The sequence below is a fragment of the Canis lupus genome, chromosome 25 (assembly GCF_048164855.1).
Source record: "Canis lupus baileyi chromosome 25, mCanLup2.hap1, whole genome shotgun sequence".
NCBI lineage: Eukaryota > Metazoa > Chordata > Mammalia > Carnivora > Canidae > Canis > Canis lupus.
The window spans coordinates 35,878,705-35,905,648 of record NC_132862.1 but is presented as its reverse complement, the minus strand read 5'-3'; the positions used below and the strand labels follow the sequence as shown (position 1 = coordinate 35,905,648).

The window sequence follows — 26,944 nt, the reverse complement described above, 5'->3', positions numbered from 1 at the left end:
TCTTTGATTTTCTTTTATCAGCATCTTATAGTTTTCAGAGTATAGGACTTGTACCTCCTTGGTTAAATTTATTATTAAGTAATTTATTTCTATAAATGAAATTATAAATGGGATTATTTTCTTAATTTCATTGTCTCCTAGTTTTTTCCTAGTGTATAGAAATATAATGGATTTCTGCATACTCATTTTGTACTGTGAAACTTAGTTTATTTTATTAATTAGTTCCAGTAGGGTTTTTTTTTTTTTTGGTGGAGTCTTTAAGTTTTTCTATTTAGATAACTGTGTTATATGCAAACGGTGACAACTTTGCTTTGGATCATGACCCCAACCAAAATCAAGAGTCAACCAACTGTGCCACTCAGGTGCCCCCAACGACTATTTTTAAATGGAGTAATTTAGTGACCAACTGACTCTAGCTGAAGAAAATATTTAAAGATATTCTAATGATGAAATGTGTTCTAGGTGAAATCTTGCATATGCTTAAAGGAAAGAAAAGTTGGTGAAAATAAGTTATGTGAATATATCAAAATGCTTACAAAGTGGATAAAATATTGATGATAATGTTTCAAATTATAAGTCTGTATTTGTATTAATATTCAAGTGAACAAATACAGCATATTCAGTAAACAGAAGTGAGGCTGGTTAGGTCTTGTCACTGTTTGAGAAGAGATAAAGGTACTAATTTGTTAGACTTTAATGAGTAAAGACCATATGCTGTAAAATATAGGGTACAGTAAAAGGATATTTACAGCATATTAAATTAACAATTTCTTACAGAGGAAAGTTAAAATATGTATTGTAAAGATAAAATAAAGAAAAAACGGGGTTCAAAGACATGGTAGTGTTTACCCCTAATTAAAGGATAAGTATATTATACTTAATAACGAATTATATCTATATACTTGCACATGGAGATAAAATATATCAATAAGACAAATGATAATTTAAAATGTTAATATAAATAGAATAATTTTAATTTCAGTTCCAACAATTTTTATATTTAAATAACTGTTTGCAGATTTAATGAGATGCTCCTTCAACAGAAGCAAACAGAACAATGAAAGTATAAAGATTGAAAGCATCATGCATCACCGGCCAAGAGAAAAATTCTCTAGTTAATGTACTATCACAATACGAGGCAAAAATCATTGTTGGAAATGATGAAGCACATTTTGCTATAAAAGGCTGAGTATCCAAATCCAGTGTTTCATAAAACCCATATGTACTTAGTAATTCAAGTTGAACCTAAATTTGAAATAAAAGGAAGGAAACAATCATAACTGGAGATTCAAACAACTCTACCTCCTTGCTTATCAAACAAGTAGATATATCAGTAAACTATAGAAGGACTTGAACTAGACAATTCATAAATACATATATGCACAGACATACATACACTATATAGTAGTATAGAATACTCATAGTTTTAAGTTCACTTTAAAATTCTCCAAAAATACACTATACTCATATTTTCAAGTATATTAATATAAAACATATAGAACTGTGATGTCACTGCATTAGCCACTAGCCAACCTTGGCAATTGAGCACATGTATATGAATATTTACAATTAATTTCTAGTAATTAAACATAAATATAAGCTTAATATTGGTACTGTGTTCATATTAGCCATGTTTAACACAAATGTAAACCATATCCAGCTTCCTAGAAAATTCTCTAACTACAGTTAACCTAAAATAGAAGTTAGTAGCCAACAATTTGAGAATCTTGTATGATTTTAACTTACATATGAGCCAAATATATAATCACAATGAATGTCTAAAATTTTTATATGAATTACAAAAAAACAATAATATTTTTATTGAGAAATATTGCCTTAAGTGCATATATTACAAAAAAAGAGCAACAGCAGAAATCTGAGCATATGTGACAAGACACTAAAACCATGAAAGCAAAAATTAGGTGATATTAAGTCCAAAGTAAATAAAAGAAACAATAAATAGTACAAAATCATGACAAAGAACAAAAGTGCAGTAGAGAGGATCTTAAAGGACAAAGGTATTCTTGAAAAGACTTACTAAAATGGATAAGACTGTCAACAAAATAATAAAGAAAAGTTTTTTTTAATCTAGATTAAACTTGGGAATATATTATTGTTCTCATAGATATTAAAAGGTAAGAAAGCCATATTATAAATAAACTTTGACAACTCTTTGAAATAGAAAATTCTTAGAAAATTACTAAAATTACCAAAGTGGAGTACAACAAAAAAGAAACCTGGGTAAACCTACTGTGTGTTAAAGAAACTGAGTTCATGATATAAACTTTCCTGCAGAAACATTCTACTTGGAAGCTGGGATAGCATCAGAAGTGAATAACAACACTAAAAAAATATTGATCACATCTCCCAATCATTATGGCAATGTAGTTGCATGCATTACATCCTACAGGCATTATAAACCCTGGAAGTCACTGTTACAAATTTTGCTTTCAATGGTCTTGCATATTGCAAAGAAATTAACAAAAGATTGTCTTTCACATTTTTTCATATATTCATGACTTTTCATGTCCTTCTCACCTTCCCAAATACCCAGTTTTCTGTCTGGTACTATGTTATCCATAAGCCTGACAAATTACTTTCTTTTATCACTTTTTGTTGCACGGCAGACCTCTGGTGATGGTGGTTCCAAGTCCTTGTTGGAACACGGCTTCATGTACTTTCATTCTGGAAGACTATCAACGACATCAAGTTCTGGGTCTGCAGGTTTTCTTTCTTGAGGTGAATGTACTATTAAATTATAAATTTCATTATTTCTAATGAATTTCTGGGCATATGAAGTGTTGTTATTCCTTCATTGCTCTCAAAATGTTCTTACCTCTTTCAAAAGCATGGCTTCAATGTACCCCCTTTTGATTTAATATATATTGATCTTATTTGGGTTTTGCAGACCTTCCTGGATTTCACTTGTTTTTCAACAAATTTGAAATAGTTCTGGCCATTACTTGTTCAAATAATTTTCTACAAAACGTTTCCCTCTTCTTGTAAGATCTTAATTACACGTGTTTCATAACTTTGATGTTATCACATTGATCTATTGAACAAATTATTTTTATTCCCCTCTTAGACTGGATTATTCTTATCAAATCCATACATTTGGGTATATGCAAGCTAAATTTTTGCATGTTGCCTTAGGAGGACCCACAAAAAAACAGTGATTGTATTTAAGGGAAAAACCTCATAAAATGTATTGTAGAGCAACAGTTTTTAGTGCAAATCTCTGATTTTTATCCCCAACTATACACTTATTTACTACCAGGAAACAAAATTTTAAGATTAACAAATTTGGTACATATTAGACAGACACAACCCGGTTCTTCTTGCATTCTCCTTGGAACTGGCTGCCTGCAAAGAATACTTTTTCTGCTCTGCTGCAACAAAAGTAAATTTTAAAAGGGCAACACCTTCTAAATTTAGTACTGAGGACCCAAAATAACAAGCTCTTTATGTTCAGTACCTAATGTATAATCTCAGAAAGTTAGACAGAGAAAACTACCATTTTGATCTTTGTATCCCTGACTTCTGCATTGATCTTTCTATTCTGGATTCACTCTTGATTAACACCCTCCTAATATTGTTCCCTACATATATATATCTCTTCAGTGCTTTTGGTGGATCTCCTAACCCAAGGTCATTTTACCAAATAATTCATATGGTTTCTCAGGAGTACATATAAGACTTAGGCACCTTTTTGTGAATGTGTTTAGAAAAAATACTTTGGGAGAAAATTGGGAGGTGTTCCACATTAGAATGTATTAAGCAAATTCTCTCTTAACTTTCCCCATTTTCAGTGGTAAGAGATGCATATGTGTGGATGTGATTCTCCAACTGGAAGGAAGAAGACATTTCAGTATCTTCTTCTCCTTGGACATGGTAGGTTCCCCAAATCTGAGAATCAACAGGCTATCTTGTCATATCTTGACAATCCCTTTCAAATTCTTCAAACCCAAAAGAGACAGCATTTATATATGTCCACGTAACACATTGGATGAGGAGACTGGGGTTCTTAACCAAGAAGAGAAAGAAGAGTAATTACAACTTGATTTCAAAAAAGGAAATACATATCCAGAATGAGTTACTTTACTGTCCATATATGAGGTGTATTAAATTTCTCAAATGACTTTTTAAATGCAAACATCTTTAAGGGCACTTGAATGGCTCCATCAGTTAAGCATCTGATTTCAGCTCTGGTCATGACCCCAAGGTGCTGGAATCCAGTCCCACATCAGGCTCCCTACTTCTCCCTCTCTATTTGATCTTCTCCCCAGCTCATGCTCTCTCTCTCTCTTTCTCACACACACACACACACACACACACACACACACACACAAATAAATAAATAAAATCTTAAAAAAATAAATGCAAACATCTTTGATGGTCAATGTGGTTCAGTCAGATTATATTTCTGATATCTGGTTATCTCATTGGGTGAAAGGAAGAAGACAGTTGTAGAACATGGGTTTTCTTGGAAAACAGCTTTTAATAAACTTTTGGAAAGCAAAATATGAAGAGATCACATATAGTAAGAATATAATGTGGTTAGGATTTATTTTCAGGAACTTTAGACATATTATTGATTCCTCAGATCAGCCCTATGAGGTGGCTACAATTAGGGTCATCATGCCATAGGTGATTGGTGTAGAAATGTCAAGTTCTTTGGTCAAAATGACTGAGATCTAGTAAATATCTGTATACCAAGAAGGTAATGTTCAAATAATCTTCAAGTAACTCTGGAATAAGATATTATTTCTATCATGTTTTCCAGGACAGGAAACTGAGCCAGAGCAGTTATATAATTGAGTCACAGGGCAGCCCGGGTGGCTCAGTGCCACCTTCAGCTCAGGGCCTGATCCTGGAGATCCGGGATCGAGTCCTATGTCAGGCTCTCTGCATAGAGCCTGCTTCTCCTGCATGTGTCTCTGCCTCTCTCTGTGTGTGTCTCTCATGAATAAATAAATAAAATAAAATAAAAATTGAGTCACAGGGCTAAGAGTATGCATTTAGAAAATATGTTGAAGTGACTTGGTTTCATTGCCAGTGCCTTTAAACTTTATACCATACTGCTTATTCTCCTTTTGTAAATTGATCAAAGACTCTGGTGAAACCATCTATAAGATGATGTTTACCACTATACAAAAGACACAAAAAACTAGGTGGGAAGTTAGACAGTATTATTTTTTTTCGTCTATTTCCCACTATTTTTCTTTTGCAGACTAATCTATCTCTTGAAATACAGTGAGAAAAATATTCCTAGAGTTATTACGATACATTAGGTTATTTTTCAGTGAGTCTACATTTCTTCCACCTGAGCACCTTGAAAAGATATAGTTTGCAGGCAGTCAATAATAAGTTTGGCCACTTGTCTTGTTTTCACAATATAGTATAAGTGGAAACGTGATAGTTTGTGAGTTCAGAGTCTAGGCATTAAAAAGCAGTTTCTGCTTGCTGCTAATCTCTGCCATAAAAGATTGTATACCAGGTAGCCTGCTCCTCTAGGAATAAAATACATAAAAAACATCTGGGCTGAATCTGTAGTCTGGAGTCAAGTACATGCTTAGCCTTGATCAAGTAAAATCCAACCAAGCCACAGATGAATGAGGAAGAAATGCTTATTTTAAAATGTCAATGCAAACACAACTTTAGCAATTAGTTATAGCTCCATTTACATATTATATGAAATTTATTTTTGAATAGTCATATAATTTCCCAATATGAGTATAAGGAATAAGTACAGAGAATATAAAGAATATGTCTATATTCAAAGAGATAAATATATATAAAGTATGAATTTATTTTGCAAATAATAATCCAGGAATCTCTTGCCCTCTTATAATTGAATAAGGGTAGATATATCTCTGAATCATTATCAAAGTACTAAAGTTTGTCCTGAATTCTGGTAATAATTAGCTGTTTGCTCTACACCAATATCTTTATACTATTATTTCTCTCATTTTCTTTCTTATTTAACATTTTTTGAATCAAAGTATTTTTTAGCATAGCAGTAAAGAACAACAGAGGTGGTGATGTGGAGAACTAAAAAAAAGAAAATCTCTTCCAATATATCTGAAATCCAAGAGAGGGAAACAAGACACAGGAAAAAGTATGAAAGGACACTAGTTTTATCCAATGAAAGACCAATCTCTACCAAATAATGAACCTAATCTTTGATGGTGCTGCAGTAAAACAGATCCTGAAGGTACGCTTTGGTTCCATTCTCTGAGAAAGTGGGGCAGATGTGAAAAACTCATAGCCACCCTGTGGTGGTCGCATGATCTGAGTGTCTGTTAACAATTGAGCACTCCTAGCTCCAAATGAATCCCTTACTGCCCTATTCTCAGAAAATAGAGGTAGGTGCTATACAATTCTTTCCCCTGTCAGCTCACATGAAGTTGAGTTTTGTCAGTAAGAGGCAATGAAGACACATTGCAGCAGAAAGGGCCCTTCTTCTGGTTCCATGATGTTTTCATGGAGTTTGGCCACTATGGCTTGGTTCCCAGCTGCATGCATGCAGGAAGTCCTATGTATTCAGCCTCCAGTAAGTTTTTGTGGCCAAAGTCAGTCATCCTTCCTGCCCTCTACTCTGTGCCCCCCTAACAATCTGGCAGGCATTCTTCCTGCTTGTCAGTCACAGCCTGAGATCCATCCTCACCAATTTCAGCCTGTGGACTATGGAGCTGCACTGTCCCAGGTCAATCCCATGAACATGTCTGCCTTGAAGCTGTGTGTAGGCACGTTGTCTTCAATGATATCTGAATCCCATCTTCAGAGGGTAAACCTGGCTTCCCAGTGATCAGTCCTTTGGGTACTCTCCTTTACCCCTAAGGTATCCTTATAATTTTTTTAAATCTTAGTAGACTTTGCTCTTAGTACATTTTCTCTTACAAATACATAATAAAGCTTCCCCTGGTTTCTGTCTCCTGACTCCATTCTGACCGGTAATCCTGCCACCATGGGCTGTTCGACCCTCATTTGCAGACCCTTTAAGGGTTAGAAAAAAAATCAATTAATTTGGAAATATGAATAGATATTCACTTAATTGAGAAATTTACAATAATGTTATGATTTCTAATTCATATATAATTAATTTTAATAAATAGCAAAGGCTTAAGAAATGCATAATATGTACCTCAGTATACATTTTTTACATTGATACTAATAAATAATGAAAAATAGTTTGAGAACACCGAGGGTGAAACCTTATGTACAAATTGGACTTTGGGTGTTCATGATGCATTGATGTAGGTTCATTTTCGGTAATGAATGAACCATTCTAGTGGATGACATTAATAACAGGGGAGAGGTAGGTGTGCAGACAGAAGCTATTGAGGAAAACTCTGTACCTTCTTCTTAAATTTTTGTGAACATAAAATTGCTCTGAAAAATTATACCTGGGGGCAGCCCAGGTGGCTCAGTAGTTTAGCGCCGCCTTCAGCCCAGGGCCTGATCCTGGAGACCCGGGATCGAGTACCACATCAGGCTCCCTCCATGGAGCCTGCTTCTCCCTCTATCTGTGTCTCTGCCTCTCTCTCTGTGTGTGTCTCTCATGAATAAATAAATAAATAAAATCTTAAAAAAAAAAAGAAAAGTTATACCTGAAAAATATTCTGAAAAAATAATTGTATGGCTTTTGAAGAAATTAAAAATATGTTCTTTATAGATGGTGAGATAACATTATACCAAAATTAAGTAACTAAAATGCCTGGTGCTTACAAATGTATGTTCTAATTATTGAGCATAATGAAGGTAAATGTTTCTTCAAGTTAAAATTGAGATATGGACAAGTATGGTCACTCTTTGATGATGCTGTAAACCTGAAATACAGAGAATTATCTCATTAGTCCTACCAATATATACCATAATATTTTGATGAAGTAACAATTTATTACAACTAATAGTAATATATCTAAGTCTGAATATTTCTCATACAATTCATTTAGAAAACATTTCAACAATTGTGTTTATATAATTGTTCACATATTGCTGTTTTTCTTTGTAAGATTAATTCTTTTAAGGCACAAAATACAAAAATTCTCAAGAAACTTACACTTTGGAAAGAAATGTTGATTCTTTTGGCCACACAGATGAACTACTATTTCTTCTTTGGGGGACTCTAATCCATGAAGTATTAGTGAAAAACTTCAAGAACTACTATGAGAAAACAAATTTTATTAGAAATCAAACAAAAGTTCTTATACTCATTTGAATTTTCTAGTAACAAAGTTAATTCTTTCTTACTCTATAGAATCTTTCAAATTATAATACAATGTTTCATACTGGACACATTCTAAAAGTTTATGAGTAGGAGTAAGTGAAGATGACAAATTTACAAAGACAACAATTTCAGAATTCTGAAAATTTATCAAAGGTTAACAATATTTTATGAAATATTTATATTGGAAACAGTCCTAGATATTTCAAGTGAGAAGAAGAACATTTGTCATCTTATTATCTAGGACAACTCTCACACCTCCCACCACTCACCCTAGCTCAGTGATCAAGAACTGTAGCTTATTCAATTTGGAGAAGGTGTGAAAAAGAATGGTGCTGGTGCCACAAGGGCAGACTTGATTAGCAGTGGGGAAGGGGACAAAATAGCACACTGATTTTTCAGCTCGAAGTGCTGATTTTGCTTGGTACAAATGAGGAAAACCATACTTTTCTAGTCAGAGGTTGTGGTTTGGTGTCAAGGACTCTGACTCCCGTAGGTATAATGGGAAGGTACTGTAGGAAAAGTATGACTGAAGAGATGACATTAGCTCTCTACATACTGTTAGCTGATGGAAAAATATGTGCACAGGGAGAGGAGACCAAGATGAACTGAATAGAAAGTAAAAGCTGAAGAAGACTTGAGAAGTGCTAGTTATGAGTACTCCCTTCCCAACCTCACATACACACACACACACACACACACACACATGCACACACATCACAGGGAAGAGGGAGAAAGTCTTACTGACTTGCAGTATTTGAATACAGTCTTCTAAAAATTTAGCAGTTGAGATCCAAGCTACAAAATCACAAGGACAATCCCTAGGAATATAGGTTAAAAATAAAAATAAACAATACGAATTTGGAAAAACTGAACAAAGGTATCAGGAGGCCCACTTTAGAGGAGAATATTCTGCAGTAAAGTCTATGCAACTATAAAAATAATAAATCTAGGAAAAAGGAAAGAGAATACATGTTCACTGAACTATATTATCAAAAATGTCTACTGAAAAAATTAGGAAATGGGGCACTTGGGTGGCTTATTTGGTTAAACAGCCAACTCTTGATTTTGGCTCAGGTCATGATCTCAGGGTTGAACCCCATATCAGGCTCCACACTCAGACTCATGAAGTCTGCCTGCATTCTGTCTCTTCCTCTCCCTCTGCCCCTCCTCATTTACACGCACATATGTGGGTAAGCTTTCTCTCTCTAAAATAAATAAACCTTTTTAAAAATTTAGGAAAAATGAAGAAAAGTTGGAAAATATCTTCCATACTAAGAGAAAGTGTAGGTCAATAGAAATTTCTACTGAGAGAAGATGTTAGATTTATTAGGGAAAAAAGTATTTTAAAGTAATGTTTATAAATATATGTAAATTATAAAGAAAACAATGTTCAGATAGTTAAACGAACATATGGTGGCAGCAATATAACAAGTAGGAAATATCAATAGAGAAATAAAACTATATGAATAAACCACAGAAAATTCTGAGTTTATAAATTCATACTTGAAATGAAAACTTCAATTATTGGCTCTACAGAAAATTTGAGATGCAGTAGAAAAGGTTGATGAAATTGAGAAATTATTCATCCCATAGGATGAGAAAGAAGAGAGAGAAAAATTAACAGTTTAGAGATCTTAGAAACAGTTTCAGGGAATCCAGCATAAGTTTAACTACAAACCCACAGCAGAGGCAGATAAAAAAACAGAACAACAATCTAAAGTCATGATGAAGGAAAAGCTTATTAAATATCATTTAAAAATATTTATGGACACCAGAGGGCTAGCAAACTACTGATAGGATAAGTAAGCACATACAAATCCAACTCTCAAGACTGATGTAAAATGAAATGACCAAAAACACTTGTAAACACGGACAAGAAATGCTTTTGAGGGAATAGGTGACTTAAGTCAGTGTGAAAGTCAGGAAATAAGCAATAGATCTTCCACCTTCAGCAATATTAAACAATTGTATCTACCACAGAATCCATACCTGACCTGAATGCTAGTTCAGACTGGAGGGGGAATACAATCAGCAAGACAAAGGAACAGAAAGCTCCAGGCCCTAAATCTTCTGTGGAACCAATAACTTCAAATTACACCCAGATACACAATCCATATATATTCAGTCTAATCAATTTTTGATATGAGTACCAAAGCCATTCAAATGGGAAAAAAATAGGATTTTTCACAAATGGTGATGGGAAACTGACTATCCGCATGCAAAAGAATGAAGCTGGATGCTTATATTGTCACCATATACAGAAGTTAATTCAAAATGGACTAAAGACTTAAACATAAGATGTAAAACTATAAAATTCCTTTAAGAGAACATGAAGAGAAGTAACATCAAATTTGGAAATGATTTCCTGAGCATGCTACCAAAAGGAAAGACCTCAAAGGAAAAAATCCATTATACACAAATGGGCTACATCAAACTAAGACATTTCTGTGCAACAAGGGGCATGATCAACAGAATGAAAAGGCAAAGTGAGGGGGAAAAAAAAAAACAACACTTGGAAATCATACATCAAACAAGAGATTCATATCCAAAATTTATAAGGAATCCCATAAATCATTAATAAAAACAAAACCCAAATAACCCAATTAAAAATGGGTAAAAGAATTGAATAGACACTTTTTCCAAAGAAAATATACAAATGGTCAAGAAATTTATGAAAAGATTCCCAATATCACTAATGATCAGAGAAATGCAAATCAAAACCAAAGAGATATCTCCTCATATTGTTTAGGTTGGATTTTATCAAAAACGTGTTGGTGAGGAGGTAGAAAAAGAGGACTGTTGTGCACTCTTGTTGGGAATATAAATTGGTCAGCCATTATGAAGAAGAGTATGGAGCTGCTTCAAGAAATTAAAATAGAATTACCATATGAATCAGCAATCCTATATAAAGGAAAATACATAAAAGAATTGAAAGTAAGATTTCAAAGAGATATCTGTACATCCATGCTCACTGCTGCATTATTCACAAGAGCCAAGTGGTAGAAGCAGCACAGATGTCCAGTGAGGGATCAGTTGATTAAGAAAATATACATAAGGATATAATATTATTCAGCCTTTAAAAGAAGGAAATCCTATTCCATGCTACAATATGGATGAAACTGCAAGACTTTAGGCTAAGTGACATAATCCAGTCACATACACACCTACACAAAACAGTATATGATTCCACTTATACGAAGTATGTAAGGTATTCAAAATCAGAAACAGAAAGAAGAATGGTGATTACTAAGGATAAGGGGAAAGTACAGAAGGGAAATTATTATTCAATGAGTATAGAGTTCCAGGTTTACACGGTTAAAGTTCTAGAAATCTGTTTATGCAACAATGTGAACATAGTTAGCACTCCTAAACTGTATGCTTAAAGTCAGTTAAGATGCCTGATTGTAAATATAAGATGTGAGATAATGTATACGATTCCCACTATATTACAGTCTGGAAATAACAAAACTACGGTCTCAAAAAAGATCAGTGGTTGATAGGATTTGGCAGGGAAGAAAGGATGGCTAGGTGGAGCACAGAGGATGTTTTTAGGCAGTGAAACCACTCTCTATAATTCCATAAAGGTTGATACATGTCATTACATATTTCTCATAAAGTGCGAGTAAAAAAAATCAAGAGTAAAACTTAAAGTAAGGGATCCCTGGGTGGCGCAGCGGTTTGGCTCCTGCCTTTGGCCCGGGGCGTGATCCTGGAGACCCGGGATCGAATCCCACGTCGGGCTCCCGGTGCATGGAGCCTGCTTCTCCCTCTGCCTGTGTCTCTGCCTCTCTCTCTCTCTCTCTCTGTGACTATCATGAATAAATAAATAAAATCTTTAAAAAAAAATAAATAAAACTTAAAGTAATTGAAAATGAGAATCTATCTACTATGTGTGCATAGACACAGAGACAGTAGGAGAATATAGGAAATCTCTACACTTTGTCGAGTCTTCCTGTGAACCTAAAACTGATCTAATAAAAGTCTAATTTTTTAACACTGAAATGTGGTAAATTATGATATATGGACTTTTTTTGCCACAACTCAAAAAATAAAAGGCAAACAAACCCAAAAAGGTGATCTTGACAGAAGCAAGTGAAAAACTAGTCATTATATTTAGGAAAAAATAACAGTAGGATTATTAGATGAGTTCTTACCAGAAACAATGAACAATAAGAGACAGGGAAGGTCAAATTCAAGTACTGAAACAACAATAACAACAACAAGAAACAGATCAGCTTTGTTTCTACACAAAAATCCTCCCCTCCCCCCCCCAAAAAAAACAAAAACCTTTGTCAAACAAGAATTACAAATTTAGCAAAACAGCCTTTCATTTATTTTTTTTTAAGATTTTATTTATTTGATAGAAAGAGAGAGAACAAGTAGGGTGAGCAGCAGAAGGAGAGGAAGAAGTAGGCTCTCCACTGAGCAGGGAGCCCAACGTGGGAATGGATCCCAGGATGCTGGGATCATGGCCTGAGCCAAAGGCAGACACTTAACTGACTGAGCCACCCAGGTACCTGCAAAATAGTCTCTCAAAAAAGAAAGTGCATAGTTGCACCTGGGTGGCTCAGTAGGTTGAGTATCTTACTCTCGATTTTGGCTCATGTCAGGATCTCAGGGTCCTGCGATCCAGTCCAGTGCTAGACTCTGTGCTCAGTGGGAAGTGTGCTTGAGAATTTTTCTCCCTCTTTTTCTGCAACTCCCCCTGCCTTTGAAGAAGTGAAAAAAATCTTAAAAATAAATAAAAGAAGGTACATAAAGACCCCATAAGGAGCACAAAACTTAAGAGAATTTCTTAATAGACCTCTCTCCAAAAATGTTCTTCAAGCTAAATATAAATGATGCTAGGTAGTAACACAAATACACAAGAAGGAATAAATCAGCAGAAATGGTGAGTATGTTAACAAATTTAAAATCTTTGTATTTTTGACTCATAATTTCCTTAAAAGTTAAGATTATTTAAAGGCATCACTGTATCACTATATAGTTGTATCTATACCTTATTTTTAGCATCTGTTAGTTTTTGTGTGCAAAGTCAACATGAATGCTTCCTTTCAAGTCACTGATTTGGAATCATGAATGCAGTGTAGGAAAAGACATGAATAATTGGTGTTCAGAAACCAATGCTAGATGGATTCAGTACAAAACCGTGAAGTGCAGGTTTCCCCAATCTATCTGAAAGCAGAAGGTTCCAATGAAACTTTTTCCTATGCTGAAGTGATGTAAATTGAGGAAGTGATTACTATTAATTTATATGGAAAAATTGTTGAGCATTCGCTGATCCAAAAAATAACCTCTCTTAGGCTATTCTGATACCTAAGACACATCATGCTAATGGATGTGCAAAATAAATTGAAATAAAACACAGATCCTCAAAAACACTGTTCAAAGTTATGATTGATACTGAGATGCTAAGTATAGTTTTGAGGAAGAAACTTGATGAGGCCATTCTTGCTGCTTACAGTGTGGACTGCCTCTATAACAGCAAAACTAGCACTGAACACAGTTCTCTCTTTTTTGCTTTGGGCCCTAAAAGCAACAATCCCCTTCAGATTTCTGTTGTTCATCAAAAACTGGTACTAACATAGGTATTTCATAAAAGCAGTGACATAAAAGAAAAGCAGTGACATAGGAAAATTTTTGAAAAGTTGAGGCATACATGTAATAATTAAGGGGAAGAAATTAGCTTTCTTAGAGCTAACTGAAAATATTTGTGAGAATTTAGACAGAATTAATTGAAAAATATGGTGATCAGTTAATATGTGTGAAGATGGAGGGCTAGGAGGTCCCAATGCTTATTTGCCTCACAAAACCCAGTAAGAACAATCACTAAACAAATTCAAACTAAAAATGGCTCAGGAAAAGCTCTAGACAACAAAGAAGCAGAAAAAACCTGGTGGAGTGCAAAAGTCCAGGATGGTGCCATTGAAAGGAAAGCAAGCATTTTGCATGTAAAACAAAATCCCCCAGTTGAGAGCCACCTGACACTTGGAGGAATCCCCTCAGAGGGAGTGACCACATGCAGAGGAGAGCAGGAGAATCCAGCAAGCTTCATCTTTGTGAACATCTGTAGCTTTTGTCACAGAGATGCCCCACCAATGCTGATCCTGCTTGTTGGAACATCCCAGAGTGCCCCACCCAACATCTACTCCCAGAGGCTGGAGCTACTGCTAAGGGGAGACTTGCTTTCAGGGGCCCCAATTACTGCTTTTAGGGACTGGGCACCACAGTACCTCATCATATGTAAGACTAGAGCTGCTTATGGTTTTTGCCCACCCCAGTCCCAAGATGGTCTTTGTCTCACCAATACTGGAGCAGCCTCTGCTACCCTGACACTTGCCCCAAGTCCTAAGATATGCTATGATAGCCATATCACTATCACTAGTGATGCATGCTGCTGCTACCCTGAGCCCCAGCCACTGGGTTCCATGTTATAATTTTGGGTTTTTATTGTAAAAGGTGCTCCTGTTGTTCTAAATCCCATCCCCATCCCAGGCCTGGATTCTTACTGCCATTTTTAAAAGTAGGTTACTGCTATCTGGACCCTTTCTTACACCTGTGGAAGCTCCAAGTTCTGACCCATCAAGCTCCCACTGCCTTGAGCCCAATCTGTGGTTTCATAGCAGGGCTCTAAATCCTCATTGCTCATATACTACTGCTGCATCTCAAGACATATTTTCAGCTCCCAGGTCACAGCTTGAAGAACTGTCATTAGAGGCTGTGCTGGTAGACCTCTGTGCCTACCTCCCTGAGTCCTGACACATGGCTTTAACAAACTCCCACTGAATCATGCTGCTGCTATCTTGTGACTGCTACTTGGGACAGATTGAAACTTGGACTTGGTATCCTCAAACTATGCTACTACTACTATACCCTCCTCCTGGGCCTAAGCTCCCATTGAACCTTTTCATCCCAGAGTCCATGTCACTGTTACATTCCTCCAGCCAGCTGGAGTCACAGTATTGAGTCCCTGAGATTCAAGTACAGTTTGTAGGGAATACCTGCAGATGTCTCTACCTTAGACACAAGTGCCACAGCCACAACAAGTCAACCTGTGCACCAACATGCAGTGACTATGGTAGCTCCATCTGCGCCTGATCCTGAGTGACAATTCTAATACTGCTTTAAGGGCTCTGATATCAACATGCCATAGCAGACACCAAAAAAGATTCTCTCAGCAAGAACTTCTTCCCATGGAAAAACAGGGTAGAGTGGGATGATATATCCCTTGATCTGTCAACTTAGAGTATCTCACTCAACTAGGCTGTCATTCAGAAATGAAGAAGACTTCCCCAGCATCCGTGGTATGGAGTGTCAAAATTCTAGCTCTAACCCAAATGGCAGTCAAGGAGAGCAGCAGAATGACTCCAGTGGTGGTCTATTAAACGGCATGTTAAAAGAAATTTTAACCATTAGACCTGCTCTACAGAAATGCTAAAGGGAATTCTTCGAGCTTAGAGAAAAAGACAAAAATAAGTAACATAAAAATATATGAAAATATAAAATCACTGGTAGAGGCAAAAGGGAAAAAATATCCTTGACATTGGCATAGGCAATGATTTCATGTAGAAGTCACCAAAACTACAAGGAACAACAACTAATTTAAAAAGTAAGAGTGCATTAAACTGAAGATTTTCTGCCCATAAAAGGAAGGAATCCATAGTTGAAAGAATAATGTACAGAAAAGGAGAAAATATTTGTAAACTATACATAGGATGAGGGACTATAATCCAAAATATATAAAGAATTCATATAATGCAATATAAAGAAAGAAAATAACCCAATATAAAAGATGATCAGGGATCCCTGGGTGGCGCAGCAGTTTGGCGCCTGCCTTTGGCCCAGGGCGCGATCCTGGTGACCCGGGATCGAATCCCACATCGGGCTCCCGGTGCATGGAGCCTGCTTCTCCCTCTGCCTTTGTCTCTGGCGCGCTCTCTCTCTCTCTGTCTCTCAGTCTTTCATGAATAAATAAATAAATAAAATCTTAAAAAAAAAATAAAATAAAATAAAAGATGATCAAAGGACCTGAGTAGACATTTTTCTGAAGACATACAAATGGCCAATAGGTACATGAAAAGTGTTCAAAATCACTAATTATCATGGAAATGGAAATCAAAATAAGGAAATATCACCTCATGCCTGTTAGAATGGTATTTTCAAAAAAAAAAAAAAAAAGGTTTTTTTTTTTTCTCCAGAAAGACAAGAGATGCTTGATATTGGTGAGGATTTGAAGAAAATGAAATCCTTTGGAGAACTGTAAATCAGTGCTGCCACAATGGAAATAGTATGGCAGCTTTTAAGACATTAAAAGTAAAAACTACCGGGATCCCTGGGTGGCGCAGCGGTTTGGCGCCTGCCTTTGGCCCAGGGCGCGATCCTGGAGACCCAGGATCGAATCCCACATCGGGCTCCCGGTGCATGGAGCCTGCTTCTCCCTCTGCCTATGTCTCTGCCTCTCTCTCTCTCTCTCTCTCTCTCTCTCTCTGTGACTATCATAAATAAATTTTTTAAAAAATTTAAAAAAAAGTAAAAACTACCATATAAATCAGTAATGTCATTCTTATGTATATATTTAGAGGAACTTAACACCTCAAACGTATCTGCACACTCATGCTCATTGCAACATTATTCACAATAGCCAATTTATGAAAAGAACCTAAGTATCAGGCGTTAGATATATAAAGGATATGTCAAACGTATACAGATACATGCCCCACCACACAAAGATATATATATACACATTGAAATATTATTCAGTCATGAGAAAAAGGAAATCTTGCCATTTGTGACAAAGGGATGACCCTTGAAGGCATCATATTAAGTGCCAAAAGTCAGAGAGAGACAAATCTGTATGGTGTCGCATGTAGAATCTAAAACATTGACCTTGTAAAGAGTAGAATGTTCTTTACCAGAGGCTGTGGAGTGGAGGAATTCAGTAGATGTTTAAGAATATAAAGGAGTCCGGCAGAAAGCGAGGTGAGAAGCGCAGGGCGGTCGGTCCCGGGCCCTCCAGGCCCTCGGGCCTGAGGCGGGGCGTGAACTGGGGGGCCCAAGGAGAGGTCAGGAGCTCGGACCTGCAGACACCCAGCGCCCTCGCCGCAGCTGCCCCCCGGCCAGGCCCACACTTTGCAGCAGTTGTGAGCCTCTCCCCACCCCCACCCCCACCCCGGCGCCCAGGGCTGCGGCCTCTGGGAGCGGGACCTCGCTGGCTGCCCACTCTCCCGGCCCAGCTCTGCGGAGCCTACGCGAAGCCCCCGCCCAGCCAGCCCGGCCGGAGCCTTTGGACGTCGGGCGTGGCGGGGTGAGAACAATATGGCGGCCGCTCAAACGCCCGGCCGGCCCTTGGGACCTCGGAGGGCCTGAGCAGGCGGGTCTCCGCGCGGACGTAAGCTCGGCCGCCCTGCCCTCGGGCTTTGGCGCCCCACAGACCCGGGCCCCGGGATGACCACTCCGTCCCAGGTGGATGAAACGTCACCTACGGCCAACAGTGGACAGAGGCCCTAACGGCCGGAAGGTGAGCGAAGCTCCTCCCCACACCCCCGCTCCCCGCCCCCCGCTCCCCGCCCCGGTCGGCGACGGGTGGAACAGTTGATGGGCCAAAGGCGGTTGGTCTTCGTTCTACAGACATTGCTGTCGGAAGATCGAAATGGGAGAATTACGAACCGCGTTTGGCCAGTAGGAAGACCACCCTTTGGGAAGATTTCCTGGCCGTTTGTAGAAGGCCTGTGTATATAATTTGAAAAAGCTGCTCTCAACTTACCCCCCAACCTTTTCAAAAGAAAACTTTTGCCACATCTAGGCCTTCTAGATGTAAAGAGGCTGCCGACATATGATAAAGTAGAGTTAGAAAATCATACGTCTTGTAAATGCCTGTTTGGTTTTTTGTTTTGTTTTTGTTTTTAAATCATAGAAATGTCTTTTGGAAATGACTTTTTGAAATGGAATTGTTAGATCACTTCTAGAAGCGACATCAGGAGCAACACACGTTCACGTTTGTGCAGTGGGTAAGAGGACATGAAGTAGACGACCTTGAGGAGGAAGAAAAGAAGGTTCTGTGCCAGACTGGTCATACTTAGAGAAGACATTTTCACATTATAACCATTGTTTTGTGTGTGCATCTTATTCCTCAACTACTGTGTATATAGTTGACAACGCTAAGTACCTTTGTCAAATATCTAGTCTTTCTAGATGTTCTGAAGTGCCTGATACATGTTAAAAATAGAGGTAGTAAAAATACATTTTGTAAATATCTTCGTTGACATTCATAGGAAATGCTGTTTAATTTGCGATGAATAGCCAAACCACCTCTTTGAATAGTATGCATTGTGTTTGTGCACTGGTTCAAAGGAAGAGGGAGGAGAAGGAAGTGCAAAGAGCTTTGCCGGTGTGTTTATGGCGAGGGAAGATTAACCATTGTCCTTTATGTTCCTGCATTTTGTTTTACTTAGCTGTGTGTATAGTGTATATACTGGACAAATGAATCCTAATTTTCAACATCTAGTCTTTTCTAGATGTTAAAGAGGTTGCCAGTGTATGACAAAAATAGTAAACTAATATGTTTTGTACATTTTGTGTTAAAATTATTAGGAAGATTGTCTTCTGAAAATTGGAGCATTATAGCCCACTGGGCTGGTGGAGAAAGAAGGGAAGAGTTAGTCTTAGGCTAGAATGTTCTTATTTTGAAGACACTTTCAGATTATAACTGTTACACATGTGCAGTTTATTCAAGACTGCTATGTACATAGTGGACACATTAAGTCCTTATTTAAAACATCTAGTCTGTCTAGATGTTTAGAAGTGCCCAACGTATGTTAAATGTAGAGGTAGTAAAATATCTCTCTGTAAATATCTTTTTGCTAAAATTCATAGGAAATAACTCTTGGGAGTGGAACTGTTAAACCACCTCTGAGCAGTATAGGCTATCATGTATATTCAGTGGTTTGGAGGAGGTGGAAGGGAAAGAATTGCAAAAGGTAATATGCTTGTGTGTTCATAGTTGGACATTTTCAGACAAAACCATTTTTTGTATGGTCTGTGCATTTTATTTTGCTGTGTATATAGTGTATATAATGGACAAATGAGTCCTAGTTTTGCAACATCTAGTCTCTAGATGTTAAAGAGGTTGCCAGTGTATGACAAAGTGGTTAAATTAGCACATTCTGTACACATTGTGTTGAAATTCAAAGGAAAGCTTTTCTTCTGTAAATAACTTTTGGATATGAATTTGTTCAACCACCTTTAAGCATTACACATGTCTATACTTGTCTACTGGATTAGTGGGGGAGAGAAGGAAGTGAGGGAGGGAATAGTTTAGGCCAAAATGGTGGTCATATTTAGAAGATACCTCAGATTATACCTGTTGTTAGGTGTGTGCAATTCTATTTAACAGTGCTATGTACACAGTGGACAAGTTATTCTTATGTGAAATATCTAGTCTTTCTAGATATTTAGAAATGCTTGATGTATTTAGAAGTAGAGTAACGCTTCTTGTAAATAGCTTTTAAAGACTGATGGGAAATATTATCTATGGAAATAGAATTGCTAAAACCACCTCTCTGAACAGTATACTTGTTCAGTGGTTTGAGGGAGGTGGGAGGGAAGAAATTGCAAAAGATTTTTTGCTAGTGTGTGCTAGGAAATTTCAGCTATCCATTGCGATATATGTTATGTGCATTCAACTCGACTGTATATATTGTATATATACTGGACAAATAGGTCCTAATTTTATAACATCTAGTCTCTAGATATTAAAGAGGTTGCCAATGTATGACAAAAGTAGAGTTAGTAAACTAACACATTTTGTACACTTTGTGTTAAAATTCATTGAAAGGCTGTCTTCTGAAAAGGACTTTGAGAGATAACATTGTAGTCACATCTCAGTGACATGTGCCTGTCTACTCACCCTCTGGGTTGGCGGTGGAGAGAAGGGAGAAATGAAGGGTTCTAGACTAGAATGTTCCTATGCAGAAGACACTTTCAGATATAACCCATTGTTACATGTGTGTAGTTTATTCAACACTACTGTGTATATAGTGGACAACCTTAAGTCCTTATTTGAAACATCTAGCCTTTCTAGATGTTTAGAAGTGCACAAAGTATGTTAAAAGTAGAGGTAGTAAAATAACACATCTTGTAGATAATCCTTTTGTTAAAATTCATATGAAATACAATCTTTTGAAAATGGTATGATCAAAGTGATCAAACCACCTCTCAGAGCAGCACACATTATATATCTGTGCTGGTTCAGGGAGAAAGGAGAAGAAAGTGCAAAGGGCTTTACACCAGTATGTTTATAGTTAGGTGGGATTAACCATTGTCCTGTAGGTCTGCATTTTGTTGTACTTAGCTATGTATATAGTGTATATAAAGGACAAATGAGTCCTAATTTACAACATCTAGTCTTTCTAGATGTTGAAGAGGTTGCCAGTGTATGACAAAAGTAGTAAACAAATACATAGTGTACACTTTGTGTTTAAATTCATAGGAAAGACTATTCTGAAAACTAGAAGTGAAATTGTTAAATCCCCTCTAAGCATTACAGATGCTTATACTTTTCACTAGGTTGATATAGATGAGAAGAGGAAGGGTTAGGCCAGAATGTTCTTTCAGTGCTACTATGTATGTAGTGGGCAAATTTTAAATACTTAACTTGAAACATCTAGTATTCTGGATGTTTGAAAGTGAACAACATGTTAGGAGTAGAGAGAGTTAAAGTAACAACACCCTTTATTAATTTACAGGAATGGTTGTTATTTTGGGAATGGAATTGTTAAACCTGTCTTGGAGAATATGCTGACTGTTCACTGGGGGACAGGGGCAGGGAAGAAGTGAGAAGAGAAGCGTTCTGTGCCCTTGAGTCTTTAGACTAAAATTCTGTTTAAAAGTAGAGGTAGTAAAATAATCCCTTTATAAATGTCCTTTTGTTAGTTTTTAGGAAGGACTGTTCTGGGAGTGTCTGTTAATCCACTTCTTAGAGCTAGATGTAGTCCTATACTTAGTCGTTAATATGGTGGAGGGAACAGAGGAGGGGTGAAGGGAAGGGCTTTTTGCTAGTATCTCCACATCTAGAAGACAGTTTTAGGTTATAACCATAGGTCTATATGTATGTTTTTATGAAGTACCTGTGTTTGTTGTGGAGAAGTTTCGTTATTTTGCAACATCTAAGCTTTTTGGATGTCCTGAGGTGACAATGTATGATAAAATGTACAGCTTGTGAATTAACCAATTTATAAGTTTCTCTTTGTTATCATTGATAGGAAAGAAGCATCTTGGACATGAGATTGTTAAGCTGTCTCTGAGAAATGTCAGAACTTACTAGGTTGGCAGCAGAGGGGCAGAAGGAAGTATAGAGGGAGAGTTGTATGCGGATGTTTTCATATTTACATTTTAATGATAACGTGTATTAGTCTCTTTGGCTGTACTATAGGAATACATTAAGTGATTCAATGGAAACATACCTCTTTGCTAATTGAATATTATAGATTGGATGATGAATTCTTTTAGAAGCATTATATGTTGTGTACTCTGTTACTTTATGTCTCAGTTTTAATTGAACATTAAGGGAATGCAGTATTTTTTTTTTTTTTTTGGGAATGCAGTATTTTAATTGTAACTCTGCCAATATCTTTATCCAGAGGCCTGTTGCCATTTTTGTCTTTTATATTTTTGTCGCCAAGAAAGGCAGGATTACTTTTTTTTTTCAGATGGAGTTGGTGTATTCTTGGTTATCAAAATACTCATAGTTTGGGGACTTTGACATGATAAATATTCATGGTGTGTAAAAGCATGATACATAACTGTACGATCTTACTTAAAATGCTTACTTGTGTAGATAGATACACACACGGGACCTAGAAGTCAAACTGCAAACTGCTTGTGATTATGGATGACTTTGTTCTTTGCTTCTTGTGTTTCAGTTTCCTTTTATGTACATATTAACTTTTAAAAAATAAATTTTTAAAAAACCTAAAAAAAAGAATACAAAGTTACAACTAGTAGATAATAAGTTCTGCAGGTCTTATGTACAACATAGTGATCATAGTCAGCATTATTGTATTACAAACTTCAAAGTTGCTAAGACTAAATCTTCAATCTTTGCTCTTCTCTACACCCAAAGAAATGATAAGTATGTGACATGGGAAAGGTGTAATCTAACATAACCATAGTAACCATACTGTAATACACAATGTTTCAAATGAATACATTGTATACCTTAAATTTACACAATGCTATATGTCAGTTATATCTCATAAAAAGAAACAAAAAATATGTTTGTAATACCTATACCTACTACCAAAGAGCTAGCTTAAGAATATAGATAATATATCAATAGAGGAATTAAAATGGAATACTAAAATAATATATGTTTAATACAAAAGATATCAGGTAAGGTGAACAGGAAACCAAGACATAAACCTAGAATAAATAGCAAAATGGCAGACCTGAATGCAACTATCCTAATGATGACACTCATGTGAATTAAATAAATATTCCAATCAAGTTAGAAATTGTCATCCCAAATAAGAAAAATGAGAACCATCCATATGCTCTCTGTAATAGACACACTTTAGACTCAAAGGCACAAATGAGTGAAATTAAAAGATAGCAAAAGATCTACCTCACAAACAGTAACCCCATAAGTGATCAGAAATAGCTATTCTAAAACCAACATAGCTGTTAAAGCAAGAAGTATTATTAGAAATTAAAAGGAATATTTCAACATGTTAAGGCTGTCAGTACAAAAGGGAGATAAAACAATTATAAAAATATATTATTCACCTAACAACAAAACCCTCAAACACATAAAATAGAAACTGACAGAATTAGGATAAATAAACAGTTCAATGAATATAGTTGGGAATTTAAAAGCTCTTCTGTCAGTAAGTAATAGTACAGCAAATCAAAAAATCAGGGCTACGGAAGACTGTCAAAACACCAGGAACCAGCTTGACATAACTAACATATATAGAAAGGGGTCTGGGTCATAGATAGGGATCAAATATTTAAAATATGGAAATTTTCAAAGTATATTTCTGAAGAAAAAGGAATAAATTAGAAATAACAACAGAAAGAAATTTGGGGAATTTCCAAACGTGGAAAGTGACACATTTCTGAAAAATTTACAGTTCAAAGATGAAATTTTTGAAAATACCTTGTCCTGGATGATAGGAATTACTTTGTACTGGAATATACAAAACTGACAATATATCAAAAATTTTATGGGGAAACTAAATAGTGTTTAGAGAGTATTCATAGCTTTGTCACTTATACTAAAAAAGAAGACTGTTATAAATGCAAGATATGAGTAGCTGCCTTCTCAAGAAGCTGTACAGAGAGAGGCTATTAAAGTTAGAAAAGAATGAAATGATAACCATATACTTAGCTGAAAGTTGATTGTGAAGTATGGATAGTAGAATAACTCACAGTAGCCACAAATGGATCAATACCCAAATATTCAAGGGCACTAGTAATAAAATAGGTGAATGAATACATTGTAGTAGAATCAGACAATGGAACTGTAAAGAATATGACAGTTTACAACTATATAGATGAATATAGTTAGCTTCCCTGAAAATGCCAAAAGTAAAATATACATATTCTATGATTCCATTTGTATAAATGTCTTTTAAAAATCAGATACATAATGAACTGTGCATTTTGCAGTACTGATAAAATTCATTTTCTCATTCTGTGTGTCAGTGACACTTGAAGAATCACCAATCTGTTGGCATGTATTACATGTGCATCCATCTATATGTATGTTATATCACAATAAAATTACCATTAGAGAATATTATGAAAATATGCAAACATATTTAAAACTAGACATAAAATTGATAGAAAATCCTACCAAATACAACTTGTGAAAACACAAATAAAAAATTAAAATATCAGAAGTCTTACAACTTCTAATACAATTTTATTAGAAAGCTTTTCACACTCAGCTACAGAATATTTAGATATTTATGAATGAAGAAACTGTAATGTCAACTAAGAACTGAAAAGAAACTTTTGTAAGATAGAAAATAGAGGGTAATAAAATATGTGTTATGTGCATTATGATGGGAATACTAAAAAAGGAAATTACATGTCAGTGGCAATCATAAACCAATTCTGACAACAAGTAAAAAAAAAAAAGACTATGACATAAGTAGATTTATTAAAGCAATACAATGTTGGATTTACACTCGAAATTCCATAAACTTAATCTGTCACATAGCAAAGGTCAAATGGTGTGATTTCTCTGATGCAGAAGACAACTGATAGAACTTATATTCATCCTAATTTAAAAGAATCTTTTGAAAGAAATGATAGGAAACATGTAAAGATCTAGAATAGATACGATAACTCTGAAAAAGTACTAATATAAACCCACTGTTTAACAAAAGAATGGTTTTTGAAGTATGAAATTGACATAAAAATAGACAATGAGATTAATGAAACAGATTTTAATGTGCAAAAATTATATCCACATGTAAATGGAATACAGATTTCAACAAAGATACAAAGTCATTCAGTGAAGATCAGATAATCTTTTCAATAAATGTTGCAGAAACAATGGAGCATCAAATATCATTAATAAATATAGACCTTATCCTATATACAAAAGGCTAAAAATTGGTCATACAGAACTGTAAATAATAAAATTCCAGAAAGATGTATTAAAAAAAATGCATGACTTAACGTTGGCAGACATTTCTTAAACAGAACACCAAAAACATGCTCCATAAAGTAACAAGTTAATGAAGTGTTAGTTCCTCAGGATAATTTCTACTCTATGAAGAGAAAAGAAAGATAAATCATAGTTTTCAGAGGAAATATTTACAAATAATACATCTAATAAGATATTTGCTACCAGGATAATAAAAAATCCTCAAAAAAAAATCCTCAAAATACAATAATAGAAAGTAAAATTATAAGCAAAATATGTCAGCAGATATATCCATCAGAAAACATATAAGGATGGCAAAAGAGTACAAGAAAAGATGCCCAGCACTATTACTCTTAGGAAAATTCAAATTAAAACAGCTGTAGATTACACATGTCCATTCCTCCCACTGAATACAGTAAAATCCCCTGGACATTGTATATATGACAACATGAAAAGATTTACAGAAATGATGAGAAAGCTTATGAAACTGGGCACTCCAGATCCCAGGAATGACAAGGTGGCGAGTGCCCTGGAATTTCTCTTTACCTCACATATCCCAGCCAAATAGGCTGGCAATCCACAGATACCAAAGAGTACAGACAAAAGTCCCCCCAATTTTTTTTCTCTTCAAAATATGGTGAAAAGGCATGCTAGAAAGAGAAAAACTTTAGGCACTAAGTGCATTATTCCAATCGAAACCTTTTGATTATCAACAAAAATATCACTCAGGAATGCAGGGGAAATCAAGACATTTTCTGATAAAGGAAAACTAAGAAAATGTGTCACTGCCAGACCCACTCTGAAAGAACTGCTAAAGGGAATATTCTAACCAGAAATTAAATGATAAAAGAAGGACTCCTGGATGATCAGGAAGAAAGAATAAAACTATCATTAGTTCTAATGGACTTTCCTTCACCTCTTGTGCTTTCTAAATTGTTTGATATTTGAAGCAAAAATATCATTTGAAGCAAAATTACAACATTCATGATATTCTCAACATAAGTAGAGAAATATTTAAGACAATTATAGCATAAATGGGAGGCAGTAAAGAAACATGAGGAAAGTAAGGCTTTACATTTTGCTCAAAGTGTGTAGATTGTGACAGCCTGCGTAGAGTGATATATATGTATAAGGTTATCTATATAAAGATATCTAATATCTATATTATTTATATAAAACAGTTTAGAGCATATTTGGACATATATGTAATGTCATTTGTATACAGCTTTTTTTATGAAGAAAGGATCTACTATGCTATAAATTATACTCCTAAATTAGGTCATGATGTAAAAAAATATAACCTTCACTTTTAACTCACAGCATCACAAATACAGCATCACAAAAAAATAAATTTCAATTGGATCATAAGCCGTAATTAAAAGTTAAAAAAGAAATAAAGAAAAAGGTAAATCCAGAAAAGCAATATAGGATATTATATTTTTGAAGTTTGAATAACTTCTGAAATAATCCAAAATAATCACTGACACCCAAAATGATAAATTAGGCTATGGTAACACTAAAATTCTGATCATTAAAAGATTCCAATAGAGGATTAAAAATGCAAGTCACAGCTACTTCCATCTCATAAACTCAAAAAGCACTCATAGCTACAATATGACAAAGACTTCTAACAGGGGAAAAGAAACACCATCAAGGAGAAATGGGCAAAAATTACACTCAACGATATAATGTTACATTTCTAGATTATTATTTTATTATGACAAATAAAATATTTCTACTGCATAATTATACAATACTATATACTATGTAGTTATATATAATAATTTACTATATATCCAAGATATGGAAAAAGACATAGGAAAGGATTTTCATAAAATAATTGCTTATAATTCCCTCATACTAGAAAGGAACTAAATTTCTGAGAATACCTTTTAAAAGGTCATATTCTTATAACAGTGAAAATTCACAAGCTATAGACAAATGCAATAATAAAAATGGATTACAAATATCATAGCGAAAAGAGACACATAAAAATGTATGCTGAATGATTTCATCTATAAAAAGTCCAAAAATAAGCAAAGATATTTCACATTATTATT

The 26,944-nt window shown here is 35.4% G+C and overlaps 1 protein-coding gene and 1 long non-coding RNA gene across 2 annotated transcripts in view; both read right to left on the bottom strand.

Moving 5' to 3' along the window:
* Window positions 1-17,861, bottom strand: part of LOC140616709 (uncharacterized) — a 49,913-nt gene extending 32,052 nt beyond the window's left edge. Inside the window, exons 1-6 of the mRNA XM_072797429.1 lie at window positions 17,713-17,861; window positions 17,479-17,681; window positions 17,143-17,273; window positions 12,385-12,429; window positions 8,063-8,163; window positions 7,729-7,829 (exon numbers count right to left, since the gene is read on the bottom strand). Of these exons, the coding sequence (XP_072653530.1) occupies window positions 7,729-7,829; window positions 8,063-8,163; window positions 12,385-12,429; window positions 17,143-17,273; window positions 17,479-17,681; window positions 17,713-17,861 (730 nt within the window). The remainder of the gene's footprint in view (window positions 1-7,728; window positions 7,830-8,062; window positions 8,164-12,384; window positions 12,430-17,142; window positions 17,274-17,478; window positions 17,682-17,712) is intronic.
* Window positions 17,862-21,880: 4,019 nt separating this feature from the next.
* Window positions 21,881-26,944, bottom strand: part of LOC140617503 (uncharacterized) — a 45,326-nt gene continuing 40,262 nt past the window's right edge. Inside the window, exons 7-8 of the long non-coding RNA XR_012017734.1 lie at window positions 23,617-23,696; window positions 21,881-22,198 (exon numbers count right to left, since the gene is read on the bottom strand). This is a non-coding gene — a long non-coding RNA (uncharacterized lncRNA). The remainder of the gene's footprint in view (window positions 22,199-23,616; window positions 23,697-26,944) is intronic.